At 42.1% G+C, this 24,967-nt stretch overlaps 2 protein-coding genes across 2 annotated transcripts in view; one reads left to right on the plus strand and one right to left on the minus strand.

Annotated features, from left to right (window-relative positions):
* The window catches only part of LOC6586626 (elongation factor-like GTPase 1), a 90,258-nt gene that overhangs the window by 13,551 nt on the left and 51,740 nt on the right, over nt 1-24,967 (minus strand). The window lies entirely within an intron of this gene.
* On the plus strand, nt 343-14,380 carry LOC6586627 (protein giant-lens). The gene is made up of 4 exons (XM_002012202.4): nt 343-1,303; nt 13,145-13,734; nt 13,797-13,968; nt 14,041-14,380. The coding sequence occupies exons 1-4, from the start codon at nt 809-811 to the stop codon at nt 14,251-14,253; spliced, it is 1,470 nt and encodes a 489-aa protein (XP_002012238.2). The 5' UTR covers nt 343-808; the 3' UTR covers nt 14,254-14,380.

The raw sequence follows: 24,967 nt of genomic DNA on the forward strand, positions 1-24,967 counted from the left end.
CCGGCTGCAGGCACATAGATACACACACACAAACACACACAGAGAGAGACATGCGAGCAGGCAGCAGCACACCAGTACACACACACACACACAGTCGCATACACATATGCAAGGGATGCTGCGCTGCTAGCCGCATTCATTCATTCAATGCGTCGCAGTCGCTGCTGCTGCTGCTGCTGCCTGACTATGTGTGTGTGTGTGTGCCTGTGTGTCTGTGTGCGTTCATTCAAGTCTTGGCCACACAGATACACACACACACACTCTCACTCGCTCGCTCGCTCGCTCATTTACTGGCCTGCCGCACGCTCAGCGGCTGTTGAAGTTGCTGTCGCTCGTTTGGCTGTTTGATCAGTTCGAATTGTGAGTTTGCGACGAGCAGACGAGACCGCGTGCCACAGCAACAACACGTTGAAAAGTTCGAGAGTTCGAAGCGCGTGTTCTGAAACACACTAAATATATATAACAAATAATTCAGATTCAAATATATATATATAGCAAGAGTGTGTACAACCATAGCAACTGAAGAAAACCAAGTGTATACCCTGTAAATTGTTTGATTTGTGTGTTGACATGTTGGCAGCTAGTGAGGCAGGCAGTCGCCGCTGCTGTTGCTGCTGACCAAGGCTAATTCGAAACTAGCAAAGCCAAAGCACAAACAGATACAGTCAATACTATCTATAGAAAAAACAATCAACGTTTCGATTTGCCAACAGCAACAACTATTGCTGTTGCCCACAAAAAAAAAAGTGTCAATTACAACAACCGCAGCAACACACCCAATCACACACACACACAGACACACACTGTAATGGCCAGCATACGTGCGCATTCGCTGCTGTTGCTGCTGCGGCTTATGTTGCTGCCGTCGCTGTTGCTGCCAGTGCTGCTGCTGCTGTTGACAGGCGGTGCGCAGGGCACGCGACTGCCGCTCGAGGTTTACGAGCTGACGCCGACGGCCAGCAGCGCCGAGAGCGAGGCAAAGCTCAAGAGCCTGGAATATACTATCTACGATGCCAAAGAGACAGCAGCAACACCAACAACAACAGGTGCAGCGGCAGCGGCAACAACAACCACAACCAGCAGCACGGCGAGGCCAACCAGCGAAAAGCCGCTAACTGTAGATGTGGTCAGCATCTCAGCGGAACAGCAGCAGCCAGAGCTGGAGCCTGCTATGGGCAGACGCGCGCGCCAAATGCTGCAGCAGCAGCAACATCGGGCCACCACCAGCAGCAGCAGCAGCAGCAGCAATAGCAATAAGCATGCGCACAGCGTCAAGGATCTGCGCATACTCTATCAAGTTGGGGTAAGTAAAACGAAAGAGAGATAGAGACACAGAGAGACAGAGAGAGCTAGCTAATTGAGCATCAGCAACAGTTGCTGCTGCGCCTTTTGCATAGCGATTGCATAATGCAGCCGCAGCCGCAGCAGCAGCAGCAGCAACACCTGCTATAGCTAGCTAGTTGCCCATGTTGTTATTGCCATTTGTAACTGGCTGCTCTAAGCCCACGCCAGCAACTGTAAGAAGAAGCATTAGCTAAGCCGCCAACAGCAGGTTTCGCTGCGAGGCTGCGGCTATAACTGGCTCTGGGCTTTTGTCTATATTTAGCTGCCGCCCTATAGAGATTGACGTTCTGTAAAAGCCATTACACTTGACACCCACCAAAACGGGGCACACACTTAATTGCAGCTGCAGCAGCCGCAGCAGCAACAACAACAGAAACATCGCTTTATATATGAAAAATGAAAGTTGTTTGTTGTTTCGCTTATTGACAACGTTGCTGTTGCTGCTGTTGCTGTTGCTGTTGTCGTCACATTTGATCAATTAAACTCAGCTCAGTTGAGCAATTGCGATACCTTCTAAACCAATTAGCGCTGCGGGTCAAGAGTTCAATATGAGGCACGAACAATGACTAAGCCAAGTTGCGCCCCAAGTTCGGCTCAGATACGAATCTTTCCAGTGAAACAACGACAATTGTTTCACTTTACATTGGGTATGAGTTAACAAGCTTAGATCGTATGGCCAATCCATTGAAAAATATTGGAAAAAACACTCCCTAGTTGTCATGAGGCGTGAAATATCAACAGCAACAGCAACAGCAATCGGCACGATAATATTGACACTATAAACAAGCCAGAGAGCGCAAAGAGTGGGAGGGAGTGAGGGAGAGCCTTGCAATGCACTGAGAGAAACGTTGGATATGAATATTAAGTTCACCAAAGCCTTGGCATTTGAATGAATCAAGTAGGAAATGGAAGATGATACAAATGCTAAATGCAGACAGTTTGTAATCTATACTTCATTATATACGAAATGTGCGAAAAATGAGTAATTAGAATTTATTTGATCAGAGGTCAATTTCTATCTTTACTTTTCTGAAATAAAAACAGTTCACATAGAGCAAACCTCGTTTGATTAAAGGATTTACTTTTTAATCTAGTCATTAAGAGACAGAAGATTTTAGAAGGACTTCATTTCTCAAGATTATTTTTGCCAAAGATCAATGTTGTTTGCTAGGAAACCATCTACATATTTAGAATTATAAATCTCATCTGAAGTTAAGGGAAATTCTTAATTGAATTCGCTTAGGCTTGGCCGTAAGCCCGATAGAACTCCTAAATCGATCTCTAGTTGCCGTGACACACATCTCCCAGACTTTCGGCCAGACCGCAACACCTAAAACAGCAACAACAACAACAGCAGCAGCAGCAGCAACACGCACAGCTCCCGCTATGGCTGTCCCATAAATTCCGAAATCCGTATGTCTGCAATAAATTTTGAACGGGCATAAAAAAAAAACAAAACAAAATAACCCAAAGCAAAGGCATAAGAACAACACCTAAAATAGAAAAAAAGCCAAAAAATTCCTGTTCGAAGAACAAAAACAAGCGCTGGAAATAGTAAGAGAAGAGTAAGTGAGAGCGAGAAAGAGCGAGAGCAAGCTAAAGTTGTTTTTTTTTTCTCGATGCCGAAGAAAACAAAAAGTTCCCATGCTTAAAAGCGCTAAACATTCAGTTCCGGTATTTAAAAATGATTTCAACAATAACAACAACAAGAAGAAGAGCCAGAAGAACAGACAGGAATGAGAAGCGCAGCGGCAACAGCAAGCAACAGGGAGATGCGTGTGTGTGTGTGTGTGTGTGCAAGTGAGAGACGTAGCGCGGCGTAGAGTTGTGAAGAGAGGTTGTGGTGCTGTAGCGAGAGAGAGTGAGAGAGAAAGAGGGGCGACGCGCAAAGCTGAATGAAAGAAAATTCATGAATGAAATACGACGAAGCGAGCAAATGGAATGAGCGAGAACTCTGGCGCTCCAGCAATGGGAGTGAGCAGGAGCGAGCGATTGAGCGACAGGGTGGAGACGTATGAATGAAAACGTAAAATGACGGCAAAGGCAACGGCAACGGCAACGGCAACGACGATGGCGACGCCAAAGCTGACTGCGACGTCGACGCTGACAGTGACTGCGTTTCGCTTCGCTGAGCAAGTCAATCTATGAATGAATGGCAAAGCGACAGAGCGTCCAAATGTTTGAATGGGCAACAGCAACAACAGCAGCAACAACAACAATAACAACAATAACAACACAACTGATTTGTTAGCCATATACAAGCAGATCAGCTACGCATATTTGGCTTAAACAACTGACAGAGTTTCGTCGCAGTGCGCGTGGCATGGCTAAAAGCTGTTGGCTTTTGGCTGCCGTCTGCCGGCTGCCGGCCGCTGCTGCCAACATGAATGACATGCTGTTAAATTCTTGGCCAAGAGATAGCAAAGGTCTTCAAAGAATTTCAATTGACTGATAAATGCATAAACAAATCAAGCATAAACATGGCTCAACTGACAGACAGACAGACAGAGGAACAGACACAGACAGGCAGACAGACAGACAGACAGATGGAGCGACAGCCAGTCGGCCACGTGGGTGCTTTTATTGTTACTGTTGTAATTGCCAGCCAGGTGTGAAAACGGCATTTTTTTGTATCGTCGTCGGCCAACTGTGCGTATGCGCAATGCGTGATCTACAGTTGTTTATCGACAGCGAGGCACGCCCTACTTTTGAACAACAATAGCTACGACTCTCATAGCTTTTTGCCATCTTCTTTACTCTCTCAATATTTTATGTTAATTTCATTCACAATAAAACTGAATTTACGACAGCCATAGCCAGGTCACACTGTACGCACATACACACACACAAATATCACATCAATTTATGGGTGTGTTTTGCTTTTGCTTTTGTTTTTGTTTAGGCCGGCCTGAAGGTCGTCGTATCATATTTGATTTGTAGCCAAATCATCTTCAATGTGGAAGTCACGTTAGGCCATAATCACGATGCGATCACGACACGATCACGACTTACAGCGCATGTCTAGCTTATGCCAGTTTCTCGTATTACGACTTGAACTTTTTTCAGTTTTTTTTTTTTTTTTGCATTCTTTCATAATTTTTCTTATTAGTTTTTTCTTTCTCTCTCTTTCTATCTATTTGCCTTTCTCGTCGGGGAATGATTTTTATGCTAAATTTAGAAATTATTCAATGTGATTCAAAGCGAAAACAAGAAAATAATAAAAAGAAAAAAATGAATGAAGAGAGTAGACAATAATGCTAACAGAAACAACAACAACAACAGCAGCAGCGATTGTGGTTGGCATAAATCATACACTGAGCGAAAATTAACATAAGAAAAGAGATTTAATATCTGATATGATATAAACATAATTTATAAAATATAAATAAAAAGATTTTTGGAAATTTTGCAACGTTGAACAGAAGACTTTCATACCTAATCCTACACTGAGCGAAAATATTCAAATCTATATATAAAGAAAAGGGACTTGGATGTCTAATGTAAATTTCAGCTTTTTTTTTTTTTAGTAAGTAGAAAGCATATAAACTTTTGTGGTCTTGTTGATAACAAAATATATACAAAATATTCGAAATAAAATCTAGAAAAATGGCAAAGCAATAACGGTCAATGCAAAAGCATTGTCACAAGTTATATATATTATATATCCCATATTATATTATATATCCAATAAAATATATACATATTGTCAATCAAGCAGTTAACCATTTTCTCGCAGTGCACTTATGAGCAAACATATTTTTAATAATGCCCAACGCATTAGCATAAAACGCACAACAACAACAATCAATGACAACAACATCAACAGCTACAACATAGCACAATTATTCACGTAAAACAACAACAACAACTTACAGAAAATTCCAGTCCACAATTTTTACAGTGGAGCTCCATTCAAGAAAAAAAAATGCTTTAAAGCCAGAGCTGCTACAACCTGAGCCAACGGATGCTTGGATACCATAAAACTAGTTTGCCCACTTTTATATATATTTATATATATTGTTGTTGTTGCACCTATTGCTGCCGCTGCTTCTGCTGTTGTTGTTGTTGCTGTCGTGTTTCTCGAGGCAATCAGCTCAAGTTTTGGAACTGGCGCGCGCGCCAAGTCAACTTTTTTTTTTTTTCTTATACTTGTAACAATTTTTTGATAAAGCAAAAGAAGAAAAACGTAAATACATATGCGTATGTGATTGCTATTGGGACATGTTGCTGCTGTTGCTGGCAGCAGCAGCAGCAGCAGCAATACACATATATTGGAAAAGATCTAGCGGAAATGTGTGCTGCAGTAGCACAGTTTCCGTTTCAGTCAAGATCTAGTTACAGTTATTGACGGACACGTTCCAATTTGGTGGATGTTGCTGTTGCTTTTGGTGTTGTTGTTGTTTTCGTTGCTGCTGCTATCTGTAAGTGTGCTAATTACGTGCCAAAGGCGCATTGTTTACAGCGTCTGGCGACGGCAGCAAAAACAAATAACTATAAATACGCAAACGGGGCGCGTATTGCTGGTACTGCTGATGTTGCTGCTGCTGTTGTTGTTGTTGTTGATTCATTCATTCATAAAAACCGCGTGCGAGCAGCAACAACAACAACAGCAGCAACGGCAACTGCGCATGTGTTCATTAAACAAAACAACAATCGTGTTTGGGACAGCAGCAGCAACAGCAGCAACAGCAACTGCAACTCGATCGTAATTAACAGACGATCCAAAGAACAACAACAACAAAAGGCTACGAGCAATTGTTGCTGCCATAGCCGTTACTGTTGCTGTCATTCATTAAAAATTGTGAAAAACAGCAGCAGCAACAACAAGCTGCAGCAATACACACACACACACACACGCAGAGCAACAAGCAGCAACAGCCAGCAGCAATACGTAGCCACAGCAACCAGCAGCAACAACTTTTCATTCATAAAAATGCTGAAAGCAGCAACAGCAACAACAACAACAACAACAATGTAGCCAAGATTGATTTATTTAGCTAAGCGTAAAAGGAGACAACAGGCAACGGGCAACAGCAGCAACAGCTACCGTCAGCAACATGTTTACAGACCAACAGCAGCAGCAACATTTTGCGGTTTGGCCACAGCAACAATTACAATGGCAACAACTATGCCACGTTGCTGCTGTTGCTGCTGCTGCTGATGTTGTTGTTGTTGTTATTGTCTCCCCATTTTTTGAATGTATGAATGAATTGCTTTTTTCCGTTGCTGCAACTGAGGATGTGCAACTGAATGTGAATGTGAATGTGGATGTGGATGTGGACGTGGACGTGGATGTGGTTTTGTGTGGATGTCCGTGTGCGTAGACGTTCGTTCATTAATTGTGACGATCAACAAGCTACGCAAAATCCACGCAAACAGCAGCCTGCAATAACAATGGACGGCAGCAACATGTCCCAGGCCCACTTCAGCTGCAATTGGCCTGGCAAAACGGGCAAACCAGTTCCTTAGCGTTCCTAACCAATCCATAAACCAAAGTCTTCCCCCCTCACTCGGCCAATGCCCGCAGCAACCCCTGCGGCCTGAACTGAAAGACAACAGAGTCCAGTAACCGCTTTGTTGTTGTTATTGTTGGTGTTGTTGTTGCTGTTGCGGTTGCTTCCTTTTGGCATTTTTGCGCTTTTATGAATGAAATTTTTTTGCTCATACCCTAGAGCAATTGCTGAGCGAAGGCTTTGATGTGTTGACTAAAGGCTATGAAGGACTTGAGATATGAATGAGAATATTTTTGTACAAAGTGAGGCGGTCAGCTTTGACTTATCTACTATACATCGATAAGTATCGATTGGCAGATCTGTTTCTGATGAGTTAATGCACTCTCGATGCATCAAATCTAATATATATTTTCTTACAACTACAGCCAATGTCTCCTCATCGATATATATCGATAAGCACATCATGATCACTTAAGTATTGCTCCTTATTTCTAAGAGCTATAACTGAGCAATGTGGTCATTAGATATGCAAGAATGCTTAGGTAAATCACATGTGGAATAAATTACACCGATATATAACGATGGACATATTTATATATAAGGAATATAACGATAGCTTTCTTCATCTGCTCATCCTTACACTTTCATCTAAACCTAAGTTTACAGGGCACTTGCTAGTCGATCATTGCCATCGGCAGCACTCTTACTTGTTTTGCCGTTGAGGTTGGCATGTTTCCGTTAAGGCGCGCCAAAGTGGCACGGCCAGTTCCCAGTAAGCCAAACCTCCTCATCTCCTGCCGCCGCCTGCTCTGCCGCATTTAAGCTGGAAGTCGGAGCAAGACCAGATTCGAGACGCGGGCCAAGTCTTTGGGCTATGCAAAATATGTTAAGAACCAAAGCCGAGTTCAGAATCAGTTTACTTCCGGCTCGGCCCACAGTCCAGCCCAGTTTTATATGTGTGTCTGTGTGTGTGTGTGTGTGTGTGTCTTTGTTAAGTGTTTTTCAGTGGAATGCCTGAGCAAAAGAACGAAAGATTTTTTTGTTGTTGAGAGATGAGCTGACGATTAAGTGGAAGCTTGGGTCTGGAAGCTGGGTCCAACAACTTCCGTGTGACTTCCGCTAGAAGAAGCTTCTTCACTCACTTCCGTTCGCTGCTCAGAAACAATTTCCAATTTTAATTGAATTTTCGTGTAAACAGCGTGAGCTGACCAAACAGCACTTCCTCTGCGCTTCTCTTGCCCCGCTCCCCTCTCTTTCCCCTGCCTCTATCCATCTATTGCTCTGCAGCCACATGTGCTGCCAGATTGCATAATTCTTGCGCATAAGGGGAAAATGTGGAAATACAACAACAAAGAGCAGAGAGTGAGTCTAAGCAAAAGGAAATGTATAGAAAAATCATTAACGCACAGACAAAAGATAACAGCGAACGCCTGTTGCATGGGCCAAACTACCTGCCACAGCAGCAACAACAGCAACAACAACAGCAGCAACAACGGCAACTGCGGCAGCCGCCTGGCACAAGTGTCTAACGGCTATGCAAGGCGCATGTGCAGCAGCCGGCGTTCGTCTGCCTATCCGTCCGTCTGTCTGTCCATCCGTCCGTCCGTCCCACGTCATCCGCTCTCGCCGTCAACGCCCTCATGGGAACCAAACATCGATCCCTGCCCAGACGTTGCATTTCTTTGGGCAGAGCTCTTCCGGCATTCGAGAAATTTATGTCACTGATTGGCAATACACACGCACACGCACACACACACACACACGCATACAGACTCAGACACATGTGGCAGGTCGATCCTTTTGTGGCAAGTCCTTTTGTTGGCATTTTGCGCGCGTCATGTCAAGCCGTTTGGGTTATTGATAGCAGCAGGTGCAGCTGGAGCGCTTCGTCTACAGTGCGCACTGCCTAAGAGCGCCACAGGCAGTCAGGCAGTCAGTCACTCAGTCACTCAGTCAGGCAGTCACGCAGTTAGTCAGCCGTTCAGTCGTTCAGTTAGTTCTGCAAGCTCAAATTACGCTGTCGCCGCTAAGCGACAATCAAAGGCTTCCCCCCAGTAATGAGTGAGCAGTCCGAGGGGCTTACAGGCAATGAGAGGGTAGGGGGGAAGGGGGTGCTAGGGGCTGGGGTCTGGGCCTGAATCTGAGGCTAAAGACAAAAGCTAAAGCGATGCAGTGGCATGCCAGTTATGCAGCTGACTAAATTACGTTTTCACCGCACACTCCGGCTGCCATTGGAATGTGATAGATGCGTTAGTTAGTTGCTGTGCTGCTAGATACCCTGTAAATGCGTACACAATAAGAGCAACTGCTTATGCTAATCTAGTGCTCGAAAGTTTTATAAACTAACTCTATTAGCTCTTCTCATCGGAGTTTTTATAGATTGCTGATATTAGATCTATTAATTCATAGAAGAAAAGGCTTAGCTTTTAAGGAAAATATATTCTTGTTTCATTCTTAGCATTAGAGCATCTCAAGTAACAAATTCGATGACTCTAGCTCTTACAGATCCTGAGTTCCTTTGAATAAGCTTATACCACTTATAATTTATCTAGCATTTTATAGCTATTATGTTTTGCGAAAAATGTTCTACATCATATCATATACCAAATTCGGCAATATTTCCTCAGTTCCTATAGACCGTAATTAGTTTCCTTTACCCTATCCAAAATGATAATTGCCATCCCCCCTTTCAGTCTCTTCCCATTCTTACAGGGTATACAAAATATTGTAAGAGTCATTGTCATCTTTGTGGCAGCACAGCTTCCGGTGCTCAGCTCTTGTGGCGCAGAATTCCAAGCATGCCCCCAGCCACATGGGGCATGACAAGCAGCAGCAGTCGCTGCTGCCCCCCGCCCCGCTCTACACTTACGGCTGTTTGCCTCTTCATCGTTCTCTTTTTTCGGTGGGGTTGTGCGGGTTAATTTGATTCAATTAAACGAGCGTGCGTAAAACCCTTTGACAGCTCTTAAAGCAGCTAGCCGAAAAAAAAGAACAAGAAGCAGCAGCAGCAGCAGCAGCAGACGCAGCAGAGGAGAAGTCGATGCACACAGCTTAGCTGCTGGACAGCAGCAGCAATGGGGCTTCAAAAGTTGCACAGTGCTTGCCGCATCACGTTGCATGGTTGCCTTTCATTTGTCATCTCCCTCAACTTCCGCTGCGCCCTTTGGCTGTTGGCTTTTGGCTCTTGGCTCTTGGCTTTTGGCTTTTGGCTGCTACATGGTCTACGCCTCCTCCTCCTCCTCCTCCTCCTCTTGCACTTTGACACACATGAAGCTAATTGTTTGTGGAGCACGCGCGCGCGTGCTGCTGCGAGCAAATTATAAAGTGTCGTCGAATGGGCATAGGAGGGGCAGAGTGGAGCTGGAGTCGGCACGTTACCTTCTACACGTGTGCTGACCCCACCCTTTTTTCATTTTGCTCGCCTTAAACCGGATATCCGCTTGAAGTTTTGTTTTCTATCTTGTCTTCTTCGTTCTGTTTCGCAGCAACGTAAACTTTCTTGTCGACTCGGCAGCTTGTTTATCTCAGGCACTGATTTCGGTTAGCCGATGAGCGGAGGGGCAGCATGTTTGCTTTATACTAAAGGAAGCACACACTCACACTCACACTCACACTCACACTCGCCTATTTGATTATCAATATGTACACATGTATACATACATATACATATATAACGGTTTCTGCGAAGAGCCACTCCAAACTACCCTCAGCGCGAGCAGGAGCCTGGCGAGAGGGGGAGCCATCGATATACACGCTCGGATTTCAAAGAATTTCCCACGCTGCTTACAAGACAGACAGACAGCTCCTTACATAATGCACATGTACATACATATGCACAGATTTATATGTATACATATCCTGTCAGATAGCACGACAAAGGTTTCCCTCGAGTGCTCCTTGCTCTTGCTCCTGCTCGGCAAAGCCGTGAAACAAAGCTTTGAGCATATGAAGAAAATGTTTGAAAAATTTGTCAACCAAAAAAAAAGGGTTAAGGGGCAGCGGCAGTGGCAGTGGCAGGAACTAGCAGCAGGCTGCAGCTGGCAGGCGGGGCCAGGTGACGCCTCCTCCACACAATAAAATGTAGGTCAAAAACGCGTGGGAAACGCGAGCGATTTGCTTCTTTCGGAATTTATCCAAGCAAATGCGGAAGTAAATGCCGAGCGGAAGTAAATAAAACTAATAAAGCAAGGCAGAAGGACAACTTCCGCAACGGAGAGAGAGAGAGAGAGAGGGAGAGGGCTGGGCATAGGCAAAGCCATAGAGCTAAAGGTAAAAGGTCAGATAGGCAACCTGTTTGGCTTTGGCTTTGCTATGCTTCCGGTGCCAGTGCTAATCCCTTTTTAAAGAACACACACACACATACACAGTGCATGAGTGTGTGTGTGTGTGTTTGCTGCACTTACATATATTTATTTACTTCCGCCAGGCGGTCGCCTGCACTAAATCACTTCCGGACTTCCGGTTCGTCACGGTCGCGCTAAGTAATAGAGGCAAAGTCAGAGTGAGAGAGGGAGAGGGAGAGAGAGAGAGACAGGGCGAACGATAGAGATGGAGAGATAACGACAGGGGCAGCAGGACGCTCAGGTAGCTGTACCTTAGGGCAGGTGCAACTCACTCTCAACAACGCCTGGAGACAGCCTATTGATTTCATTATAAAAATAATTTGAATACAAATCAGAAGGAACCAGCCATATGTCGAGGGGCCACGGCTTGGCTATACACAAACAGAAAATCAAATTGAAATCGAAACCAAACAAAAGATCAAAACAACAAAATGAAGCAAATTAAAGTGGTGCAGAGTGGGAAGTTGTGAACTATGAAATACCCTATAAGTTGAAGGAATTAAATAGAGAAATTTTCAGTTATGAAAGGAGGAGGAAGCAAATACGATCTACCAATCAAGATATGTACTATATATCCAACGTGGAGTATTTGGCACTTATCCTGCACCCCCATTCAGTTCTCTGAAACATCACCCTCATACATTCGTCTACAGGGTATCGACAAGTGCTCAGTCTAAAAAGTAAGACAGCAACAACAACTTCATCGAGAGAGATGTCAAAAAGGTACCAGTTGAAAGAAGTTCCACTTAAAAAATTGATTGCTTTCGATAATTTCATTGGAAACGTGTTGTTGTTGTCGCCATTCACGCAGTTGTTGTCGCTCATGTGAGTGTGTTGTTGTGTGTCGCCAGAGTGCCATACAATAAAATCAAATGAGAGGGATAAATGACAGTAGAGACGAGGCAGCCGAGCTCAAGGCGGCCGTAGCGGGGGTGATAAGAAGCGAAGCGAGCGAAACGAAAACAAAAACTAAAAGTCCGCAGTTGCTAGTTGGATTTTATGTTTATAGCGCAGAACTGGCATACAGGAATAGCATCAGAACAAGGACAACATAAGCTTTTATGTGAGCCCAGAGAGCAAGGAACGAACTAGGTTTAAGTAAACAACGTGTTGGGACGGACAACGGACAACAGGACAATCTGAGAGGCGTTAGGAATTCAATTAAACGAAAAGTATCTGCTTAGGATGTTTACAGGACTCCATGGAGTCCCAAACAAACATATACATAGATAGATAGATAGAGGAAGCGCATTAGATATGCTATAGCAGTTGGGACAGACACATATGTTAATCAAGCAGCTGTTTACCCAACAGAACTTGGGGTCTTCTCTGTTTTCATAAAGGTATATTAAGCATAAAAGTATATATGAGTTAGAGGTTAGTCTAGGTGAATTGGTAGACGAGTTGAAGGGTTGCTTAGATCTGACAGAACTTGACTAACTTAAGTTTACAGCAGATTTAATGGTAGATTGTAGCAGCTTCTGTAGATGAAGTGCAGTCCTTAAAATATATCCTGTCATTGTTGAGGCATCCATAAGCCATGTTTCCCATCTATGGGATCCATGTTCTCATATTTCATTGGAAACTTTAGTGCAAATATGGAATCTTGAGGAATTCCTAACATATTTTCCAGTTAGTATCTATAAAGATAATCCCCAATCTCTAGCTTCCTATTGCTTCTATTTCCAACTATCCTTTACCTTTCCATTTGCTGCGAGGTCTGCGCTCCCTAACTGCTATTTGCCTGAATAGCCTGTAAAGGAGCTCTTCAAACCCTTAAAGCGAACTCAATGCTCACCTTATGGGCCCGCCTGCTCCTGCTCTGCTGCTGGGCAGTTGTTGGGAAGTGTATGAATGAAATTATTTGAATGGCTTGTTCAGATTCGAGGACGTGCTTGCCACTTGGCTATGCAAATGCGGCACAAGCGAGAGTCCATTAATAAAACTGAAATCAAATTGTCACAAACTAAGTTTTCGCGTTTCCTTTTCTGTCCTTGCTTGCAGGACTCTGAGGCCGACTTGCCGGTGTGCGCACCGAACGCGGTTTGCTCCAAGATCGACCTGTACGAGACGCCCTGGATAGAGCGACAATGCCGCTGCCCCGAGTCGAATCGCATGCCCAACAACGTGATCGTGCATCATCATGAGCACGGCCATGGCCTGCCCGAGGGCCAGAAGCATCGCAGCTACTACGAGAAGGAGAAACTGCTGCAGCACAAGCGCTTGCTGCTGGGCGAGGAACTCTACCAGGACAAGCGCTACGAGAGCTTGCACTTGAAGAAGCTAATGCAGAAGCTGGGCGCTGTCTACGAGGACGACCTGCAGCTGCACTCGAGCGACTACGTGGAACGCTCTCCCGACTATAATGAAGCGCTGCCACCTAGCTACGAACAGGTGGCGGGCAATGAGTTGCCACACCTGCCGCCACGTGGCGGTGCGCATATGCGCCACTCAGGTCATCGTGGCCAGAAGGAAGCGACCAGCTTCATTGGCGGCTGCCCGAGCAGCCTGGGCGTAGAGGACGGCCACACCATTGCGGACAAGACCAGGCACTACAAGCTCTGCCAGCCCGTGCACAAGTTGCCCGTTTGCAAGTGAGTAGAGAGCAAATCCAGTTATCCAGGAGTGCTTTAGCTAAATTTCCTTTGCCTTGCAGACACTTCCGTGACTACACCTGGACGCTGACCACAGCCTTGGAGCTGAATGTCACTGAGCAAATAGTGCACTGTCGCTGTCCCAAGAACTCTGTGACCTATCTGACCAAACGGGAGCCGGCGCCCAATAGTCCAACAGCCTATCGCTATCTATTCGCCTGTTCGCCGCTGACAGTGAGTAGCTTGCATAAGTCTAATTCTCTCCAGCTTAAACCTAACTCTGTCTCTCTCCCTCTCTCTCTTTAGCGTCTGCGTTGTCAGCGCAAGCAGCCCTGCAAGCTGTTTACAGTGCGCAAGCGCCAGGAGTTTCTGGACGAGGTCAATATCAATTCGTTGTGCCAGTGTCCCAAGGGTCATCGCTGTCCCAGCCATCATACACAATCCGGCGTTATAGCGGGCGAAAGTTTTCTCGAGGATAACATACAAACTTATTCCGGCTACTGCATGGCCAACGATTGAATACTAGACATAGACATATATGTGGGTTTATAGGTTTAGCTAGCACTATGCATATAAGTCGACTGAGCCAATTGAGTCTCGCCAAGTTAACAATTAAACTGAACAAGAAAAACTATACAAACTACAACTAATATATGTGTATGTGTGAGAGAGCAGGTGTTTGTGTGTGTATATGTATGTGTGTGTGTCTGAGAGAGTGTGAGTGTCCGGTGTGTATAAAGGTTTTTTTGTTGTTCACATGTAAACAATAATATCTATATGCATACGAATATTTAATTAGTTCTAAGACGCAGTTTGTTATACAAATCATTTGTAATGAATATTTATAAAGAGCGTTATCTTAACCCACTCTCCAAATGTCTCTCTCTCTCTCTCTCTCTCTCTCTATCTCTAATATTAACTGTATATATTTGTACGAACTTTGTATTTTATTCTAAATATAAATGATTGCGCTTAACATTTCAATTCCAACTTCGTATAAATCCCTTGAGTGCCAAATTAGCATGCAGCAGCAACAGAAGGAAAAGAAGAGGAAGAAGAGGAAGAACTACAAATATTCATAAACAGTTTGAAACTGCAGAGAAAAACGTCAAATGAAACGAAAATATGTTTGCTTTAATATTTTTACGAAAATATTTATATATACCTAACAAAAATATATATATAAATAAATAAATTAACTATAAAATTGTAATTCTTCCAAAAATTGTAAAATTTACCACTGAGAACATTGTAATCAAATTCCCATTGAATATATTTCTATTCGAGTATTTTGGCTAATTAAGTATTAGGCATTTCCCTATTATTATTTCATAATAATCATATCAATATATATATATATATATATATATATATATATATATATATATATATATATATATATTGCTTTTGTATAAAGACCAAAACGAGAACAAAATAAATAAAATTAATTATGTATATGGAAGAAGAAATATGTGCTACATTGTTTTATTAAAAATAGTAAATAATTTAGTTGAGCACTACAAAATGAATATAATAAATATTTATATATTTCAACACAGCCTTGAATGCATTTGCAAATATTTTCATGAGTTTTTTTAGAGTGTTAGTTCAGTCAACTTTTCATCAAGCTTAGCCTTTGATAAAAATACTTATATATTTCGATTCTAAAAAACAAAATTTTAATTTACTTTTTCAATAAAATATGGATATTTAAGCAATAAAATTACTTGCAACTGAAGATGACCTCAGAGGCTTCATCTTTTCATTTGCCGCCGCAAAGTATGCAACAAGTTTCGTCGTCCAACAATTCACATGCAGCTGCTTGGGTGCGAAACTTAGCTAAACAGTGAATGCAGCAACCAAGTAAAAATTGCATAGAATTGCATAGTTAAAAATTTTATATATCAAATAGAATAAATCAAGCAAACGAAAGTAATGGAATGTTTATTGAAGCAAAAACTTCACTTCCTGGTCAAAAACCATGGCTAAACAAAAACAGTTAAAAAGAAAGACAATTAAGTTTATGGAACTATAAAGAGTCAGCAGCTGAAAAATGCAAATGATTAGTGCTAAACAAACTGAAGAAGAGAAGGTAAATCGCTGGCTAGAAAGCCAACCGAAGCAGATAAACCGAGTGGCGGACGGAGCCAGTGAGCGGCAATATAATTAAATAAATAGCGCAGCGAATAGACGACTGGATGCGCGGCTGGATCTGGCAACGGGATTGGAGATATGGGGCGTGGCAGCCGGGCAGCTGGGCAGGCGCTTGGCCATGCCGCAAATTCAATTAACGCGCGACGATGCCCAGAAATGAAAACATAAAAAAGTTTGTAACTGAGAGTGAACGAGTGGCGAGCGGGAAAAATTATCAAGAAACAAGCATAAAAAGAAGTTTCGAGTGTAAAAAACGAGGTGTAAAAACAGCGTGGCGAAAACTCACAAAAAAAAATATCAAGAGAAGGAAAAAAGTAAATCGTAAAAGCCAAGCAACAACAAGTGCGAACATAGCCATAGAAGAAAGAGGAGCAGTTTTTGTTTTTTTTTTCAGCTTGGTTTTTTTTGGTTTTTTTTTTTATAACGCCAACCGGAAGCTGGGCGCGTTAAAAACTCGAGTCAAAGCAACTGCAGCATAGGCAACAGAAGCCACAACAACAGCAGGTAAGATAGGGTGTGATAGACTACAAGATACCCTGGAGGTCTTGTGTAGCTACTGTCTATTATATATATCGGCTATTCCTTGATTCTTATGCATTACGGTAATCAGATTAAGCAATCATTAGAATCTGTAAAAACTTTATGGGAAACTATATATCAAGTTTGATGTCTCTAAATTATATTATATATCTAAAATCTATAAGTAAATATGTTAAATAATTTATAAATCTCTTTGCTACAAAATTATATGAATTATTATATGATATCATAGAAGAGCTCTTTATATGAGAATATAAGAATATATATCTGCACATTTTATTGCTTTTGAGCTTCAAGCTCAAGCTGCCAGCATTCATTGATATACTAAATAATCTACTATTATCTCTGGCTCCACAGCAATATACCCAGTATATTAACAGTCTTGCCAGGGTATACAAAAACAACACGCCCCGCCGCACAGTTAGCTGACATTCGAAGATTTGAGAGATTTGAACCGGGGCTTGACTGCAATTACAGTGGGCATATATGGTCTTAGAAATGCATAAAACGCGAAATTATTAATAATAATAAAATCACACACAGACACACACACACACACACACATTTACGTGTATATATATATCCACATTTAATGACCCATTAAAGTGCGTCTAATTGGGCGACGTGAGCTGTGGAAATACCGTAAAAGATTTTTACTTTAAGCCCAGCGCCGAAACGAACTCCACCTACTGCGCCTCTTCTCAGGTTCTCAGGCAGACAGAATGGGCACAGCGCTAAGACAGTTCGTGGCATTACGCTGGGCTACCGACCACAATCTCTCTCGCCCGCCATAAGCCAGCCAAGTGGGGGGACACTGCAGATGAGGCGTTAATTAGAGTTTAAGCCCCAACGAGCAACAGTTTTTTTTTTTTTTTTTTTTTTTTTTTATTTTATATGTTATATACCCTGAACCCAGTGCAATTCGTTAAGCTGGGCATAATGGCTGTGTGAAAATGTATGTAACTGAAGTTCTAGTCGTGAACAATTATAGTCTTGTTGAGTATTAATTGTAGAGTTCATCTAGCATAGTTCTTCAATTCATATTTTGTCTGTGAAATACATGGACATATCTAATTAGAACGTAGAGGAATTATATAGAGGAATATACTAAATTTGTTATTGAATATTTAATAAGGGACTAGACTCTGGGTCGATTCAATTTTGAGTCACATTTCGACTTAACATATTACATCGCATCATAACATTTTCTGCTTAACATACAATATTAGGCAAACTGTAGATCGATTATTTTTCAGTCGATCTTCGAATTGTATATTTTTTTGGTGCACTTTCGATAACCTTTTAAGAACTCTTAGACCCTGAGAAGTTAAATAGAAATTGTATTGAATTTATTGATACTATAAATAGTTAATAAGTAAATTCATAAGTATATAAGTATATATTATAATTAGATTTAATGACTGTTATTCGGGTTAAGAAAGCTAAAAAGGGCAGCAAAAAATATCAAAATATCATTTATAACTTTTAACTTGATTAATGATTCTTGATTTATAATAAGTCTAACAATAAACTAAAATTCAAATAACAAAGTGCAGCTTAAGAACTTAAACAGAATTTGTTACGATTCTGAATCCCTTCGTATATATGTATATATACATCAATTAACAGACACTTACCTACAATAGAATTACTAATTGACTTTTTGTCTACACTTTTGTCAATCATCCTCAATTTCCCCTCAGCCACAACAGGTGTTTCATCATTCATGTGCTGACAATTGATTAGTTCCTGATCAGGCAGCGGCATTTATTCGCCAACTTTTCGATTTTCATCAAACCAAGCTCTCTTGGACTGCGGGCTCGGGCTCAATTTCCCACCCGCTGTTGAGCTGTCAATACACTCCATTCATTATTTATTTGTTGTGGCGAAAGTTTTTCATTTTTCGCCAATTCATGTCTTGTCTTAGCAGCTTCTGTTGCACATTTTGTTAAACAACAACAACAACAACAACAACAGCAGCAGCAGCAAATTTTGTTGGCTAATTATTTATGGCATGTTGAGGTGTCTACGTTCACATGTAAATATATACATATTTATGACTGCAGCAACTCTAGTTGACTCTCTGACTCCCCCCTCTGAACGAATGTGACGCTGAATTAGCTACTGTGCTTGGCTAGCATATTGATTGATTAGCCTGCTCCATGGCCTCTGGCTGAGATTTGCATTGGCCAGATCGAACGGACGACCGACCGACCGAGCGACCGACAGCAACAGTGAGAGTTTCGAATTTCAAAGTTGAATTTTCTAATTTGAATTCCACAGAATTTCTGATAGAGCGCTGACAATAGATCTCACAGGCAGTGGTTGGGTGGTGCGAGGGCTGTCATTAGAAAATTCAGCTCATAACTTTCTTTCACATCATTAAAAATGACCAAAAACTACAACAAACACAAATTAGACAACAACATGACAAAAGTCCAACTAATAGTATCCGCTTCATAGAATCGACTGATGACCGCCAAAGCAGCAAGCATTGCATGTCTGCTTTGATTGTCCGTTTTATGGCCATTAAATGAGAGTATATTGGTTTGCTGCACTTTTCCTGTTTAGAATTTCGAGCTGTCTTATTGATAAAGCGGGAGAATTTTCGATTTATGAGTAGATCTACTCTCTACTCTCTACTCTCTACTCTCTACTCTCTACTCTCTACTCTCTACTCTCTACTCTCTACTCTCTACTCTCTACTCTCTACTCTCACTCTCTACTCTCCACTCTCCACTCTCCACTCTCTACTCTCTACTCTCTACTCTCTACTCTCTCTACTCTCTACTCTCTACTCTCACTCTCTACTCTCTACTCTCTACTCTCTACTCTCTACTCTCTACTCTTTCCTCTCTACTCTCTCTCTCTCTAATCTCTACTCTCTCCTCTCTCTCTCTCTCTAATCTCTAATCTCTACTCTCTCTACTCTCCACTCTACTCTCTACTCTCTACTCTCTACTCTCTACTCTCCCACTCTCTACTCTACTCTCTACTCTCTACTCTCTACTCTCTACTCTCTACTCTCTACTCTCTACTCTCTCACTACTCTCTACTCTCTACTCTCTACTCTCTACTCTCTACTCTCCACTCTCCCTCTCTACTCTCTACTCTCTACCCTCTCTCTACTCCACTCTCCACTCTCTACTCTCCTCCTCTCTACTCTCTACTCTCTACTCTCTACTCTCTACTCTCTACTCTTTCCTCTTCTACTCTCTACTCTCTACTCTCTCTACTCTCTACTCTCTCTCTACTCTCACTCTCTACTCTCTACTCTCTCTACTCTCTACTCTCTACTCTCTACTCTCTACTCTCTACTCTCTACTCTCTACTCTCTACTCTCTACTCCACACTCTCCACTCTCCACTCTACTCTACACTATGCACTCTCCAATCAACTCTACACTCTTCACTCTACACTATACTCTTCACTCTGCACTCTTCACTCTACCCTACACTCTTCACTCTTCAATCTACTCTACACTCTCCACTCTACTCCACACTCTTCACTCACCACTCCACACTCTCCACTTACACTTTTTTATTCCACGTAATTTTCATTTCTGAGCGAGCATCGCGCAGTCGACTACCTTACACTGTTCGTTCTGTTCTACGTAAATTTCTTCATTTCTTCTCGTTGGCCAGCTTTTACTCCACTAATTAGCCACGTTTTGGGGCGCTGACATGCAAGCTACATCCAAAAAAATGAAAAAATTAGGGTGCCCCACAGGTTGAGGCGCTTATGAATTTAATTGCAGAACATTACGTCGAGGCCTTATCAATTTTCCCTGGCATAATTATTCTTAATACATTTCTTTTGCTGCAAGCTCTTAGTCTCAAGATGTTTTCCTCTTCTGGCGGCGCCTCTTCCTCAGCGACGCTGACACAGGAAGCTGGGAGAGAGAGATTTCACCTGCCAGCTCTTTTTTATGGGTTTGTTTTTGCCTTAGAAAGTGAAATTTTAACGGCGTTTGTAATTTGCCACCACGCCTTCCGCCCCCGGCCAGCGAGGCGGCAGTGGGAACTCGGATGCTCAAATGCTCAAACGCTGGGCCGAGCTGATCAGCAATTAATCAATGAATGCTTTTAGATTGCCTCGAATAAATTGTGATTCATTTTGATATTGATTCAGACTGATAAACGCCAACTGCGCAAATACTTGCCACAATCTGTTGCAGCCTCTGATGGCATTTTAATGCCAGCCAAATGGGGCAAGGGCGACCGAACGAGCGAGCGAGTGAGCGAGAGAGAGTGAAAGTGTAATCGAACGAAACTGTTAATAGTATCATATGCGAAAATCGGCATATACAGACAGATATATATATACATATATACACATATCTGACTATATATACATAAAAAATTAATGGATTTCTTAGCGTGCAACGGCGATAACGAATCTGTTGATTGCTCACTGGCAATAAATTGCAACAATAAAGCAATAACAATAACAATAACAATAATAATAATGAATGAAACCAAAGATGTGAGTCGAGATACCCTGGAATATACCTTGGCCATTTTAAATCATGGACTGGACTTGGGTCGAAAATTTTTGTTGTATGTTGAGTGGAATACCATAGTTAAGTCAGCAGGACTTCAGCTGAAAATTTGAATGTTTAGCCTTGGTTTCCAAGGAATAATCTCTATATATAATTAAGCTACAAGTACAGGCAATAGTTATATAAAATTTGAGCAATATAGCTTTAAATGCAACACAGTTGCCATAGGACTTTCGACTAGATGGATAGGTTAGCCTAGCTAAATTATGTCAGCTGGTCATGGAGACTAAGACTAAGATATACAAGCAGAAACAACAACCAAAAATAGAGCCATCAACGCACACAAATGGCGGCTTGTGTCTACTAACAAAACGGTAATCAAGCCCCATTTACGCACACTGCTGATTACAGGGTATCGTAATCATAGTAATCTTATAGTGCAGTGCCGAGTCATCAGCGCCGCACAAAGAAAGCGACAGACTTACAAATCATGCATAACAAAACAACCACAAAAACAAAACAGAAACCGAACAAAGCTCTCCAGATGCGTTTGCATGCATTCATCTAACCCCAGCGCACATGCAGATGAAATTGAAAGTAAGACTGACTGCCGGACGGACAGACAGACAGGCGGATGGACAGATGGATGGATAGACTGACTCGCCTGCCACTTCACCAACGCATTGCAGTCGATTATTTTCTAATTACAAAAGGCAATGCTCGTAGCACTCCAAAACACTCCTCAACTCTGTGGCCCACCTCAGCACAATCTGTCGCTGGCTCAAGTGAAGAAAAGTCTCTTTTCTCGAATTCGAAGACGAGACAAGCTGCAGACGAAAGGTGTTAAGTATGCAAATGACAGGGCAAACAACAACATCAGCAACAGCAACAGCAACAGTAACAACAACATCTGGTTACAATGGTAATAACAATCGTTATAGCAACAACAAATACAGTTATGTTGTAATATTTACTAGACAACATCTTCTGATATTCGTAGGCGGGCAACAGACCTCGATCGAAAGCGAGCGGTAAAAGCGCGCGATTTGACCTCAAAGAAAACTGAAGTCGTATCCAAAATCCACATCCAAAGAGCCAAAGCTAAAGCTGAAGTTGAAACTGAAGGCAAAGGCGAAGATTCGCATCTTTTTTTAAGCTTTTTTCGGCTTCTTTTTTGGTTACTTTTACATGTGCGCCGCGTGTACTTTCTCTACTTAGAGTTTAGCTGGTAAACGCGGTTTTTCCACTCGCCGTTTTCTGCTTCTTATTACAATTTTAGTTTTCTATACCCTAACCAGCGAGGTGCCATGAATTCGTGATGGATTATGCAAAGAGAGGACGAGTCTTAGAGTTATGTCCATCGAGCTAGGGCTCCTAGAACTAAGCTGATATGTTGTTAAGATATTGTAAGTATAGAATGATAGAGAGAGTCATAGTAAAGCTAGAATGACAGAACCCTACATAGATATTGAGAAGGACTGATTGATAATACTCAGAGTCAGCTAGATATATAGATAGATAGTTTAATTTATAGTCAAACGCAAGAAGAACACATTCTAGAGTATCTCTAGTGCGTCATACTGAAAAACAACTGTTCTATGTCGTCTTCGTGCCTATTTGCATTAGTTGCCTTGCCTTTGTGGCCGCGCCTAATCGAAACTTGTGCCCAATCTGGCCAGAAGAATTACCTCGCAATGCAGATACGCCTCAGATATGGCATATGTACACAGAGAGCGAAAGAGAGAGAGAGAGAGAGATCATGGCTTTGATGTTGTAATTAACTCTCATTAGAGGCAGCCCCATCCCAGCTAGATTCGAGTTTCACTTTCGCTACAACAATATCAACAAACTGTTTAAGTGTGCTATATTTAAGTATTTACTTGGCCAACAACAGGCAAACAAACGAACAAAGCAAAAGCTAAAAGCCAAATAAACTTTAAATCTCGCACGAATTCTTCTCCCTCATTGTTGTTGCTTCCAAGCGAATTCGCATTTAGAGGCGCGTTGATTGTTTTTCTTCTTCTTCTAGCCAAAGCAATGATACCAAACCGGGGTTTGGCTAGACAGACGATCATGGGAAAACAAACGGCGCTGACCAAGTGCCAAGTCCATTGCCAATTTCGAGCAGTTGGCCAAAGAAAGTGGCGCAGCATCCCGCGGCGGCTCTCAGCCCCAACATTGGCCACGAACTGGGATTAGGGTCTGATCAAAATCCGCGTGCTCAAGTGACCCGCTGAGTAATTAATGGCAAACAACGCATCAAATTCAAATCCATCCTGCTTGAAATAGTTTTGCGCTGAGTGAATACCTTAGAGATGTGAGACTTTATATATGTGAGAGCTATAGCTTACATATATAGCTGCAGTTATTCATATTTCCATACTCGTGAGTCACGCGCTCATCCCTATGAAAAATTAGCTAATCTCAGCTTTAATCTCCACACTTTTAGTTCCACTTTACAAGCTCTTTTCTAACTAAATTAGGTTTCTCAGCTCGTCTCTTAGCTTATACTAATTTACATTGCCCCTCCATTCAGCTCTAGCTAATTATTTGGACTCCCATCATCTCATCACTAGCGATACGCTCATCTCTATGTAATCTATTTGGGTTTTTTTTTTAAAAGATTTTTTTGCGTGGCTTTCGGGCAAACTTTCGTCGCTTATTAGCTAAATAAACAGAAAAACAGAAAAACGCAACAATTTGTGGGCCAAATGTGTTCATATCCTGTTTATAATAATTGTTTAGCCAATACGAGTAAATACAGTTTTTGCTAAACACCTTCCACACACAACTTTCCATTTCTGGTGAACTCAAGCGCAGTTTGATTTTGGCAGGCGCGAAAAATAAAAAAATAAAAAAAAAAATAAAAAATGGCAAAAATCTAATTTAGGTGCAGAGAAAATCAAGCGCATCCTCTACAAGGTATTTTCGTTTTTTTCTTCTTTTATTTTTGAACTTAACGAACTGACAGAAATGATGATGATATATGCGCCTTGACAGCCCATCAACTTTGAAGTTGGAAACTTAAAACCTGTGAGCTGGAAGCTGAAAGCTGGACGAGCCAGTCGCCATGACATTATCAACAGCTTTGATGGCCAGGCTAAGGCTGCTGCTGCGGGGGCGTGGCTGTCGAGTGGGAGGGTTGGGTTGAAGCAGCCAAGATGGATTTAAGCGAGAGTGAACAGCTAACAAATACCCTGACAAAGAAAACGAAGAAGCAATCAGCCATCTTCTACATTTTATTATCTGTGCTATATCATTTATCTTCCATCTTCTATCTTCTGTTCGGCCTGTTACATTCCTAGTCATGTAGGCAGGCTACCCTCATACAAATCATTTTCAATAAGAGTATAACAAAAGGAACTCGGAGACGGTCTGCGGAGCCGGGAGGACTGCTTGCAGGAAGATAGAGTAGTGGGCGTTAGATTGCTGCCTCTGCAAGTGCTTCTAATGAAGCTGTGCTGTGCTGTGCCTTTAGCTGTTAACAATGCAGCAGCAGCAACAGCAGCAGCAGTTGCCAGGCAACTTAATGCGCTGTCTATAGCAGAGATACAGGCAGCACCTGAGCACCTTTGCTCACCTGGTCTCACGTCAACGACAAACACTTCAGATATAATATACAAATTTCAAATGCATTTTTAATGAAGTCATAAGAAATGATTAAAAATACATAACAACGAGGTGGCAGGTGGCAGGTGTCGTGAGGCAGGTAACACAGGTGGCATGCAGCAGCTAGAAATTGCATGAGAGCTGAGCTATTTATAGATATACATATATATACATACGTTCTATAGCTATGCCATGCATTCAGCACAAGCCTTTGGGTCCACCCTAATCAACATTAATTCCCCGCAATTAATTTGCCTCCATTTAACTGTAATTGATTTGGGCAATTTATGCAAATAGCTTTCTAAATACTCCAAAATTAAGTCAACAACTCGACTGGCTGTCATTAAATATGCAGAAACTCGAACTCATGAATTGCTCGAGCTATTTTTTTGGTTATTAAACTGCCAAAGCAGAACAAACACGAAAACC

The sequence above is a fragment of the Drosophila mojavensis genome, unplaced genomic scaffold (assembly GCF_018153725.1).
Source record: "Drosophila mojavensis isolate 15081-1352.22 unplaced genomic scaffold, ASM1815372v1 contig_74, whole genome shotgun sequence".
In the NCBI taxonomy this organism is placed as follows: Eukaryota; Metazoa; Arthropoda; class Insecta; order Diptera; family Drosophilidae; genus Drosophila; species Drosophila mojavensis.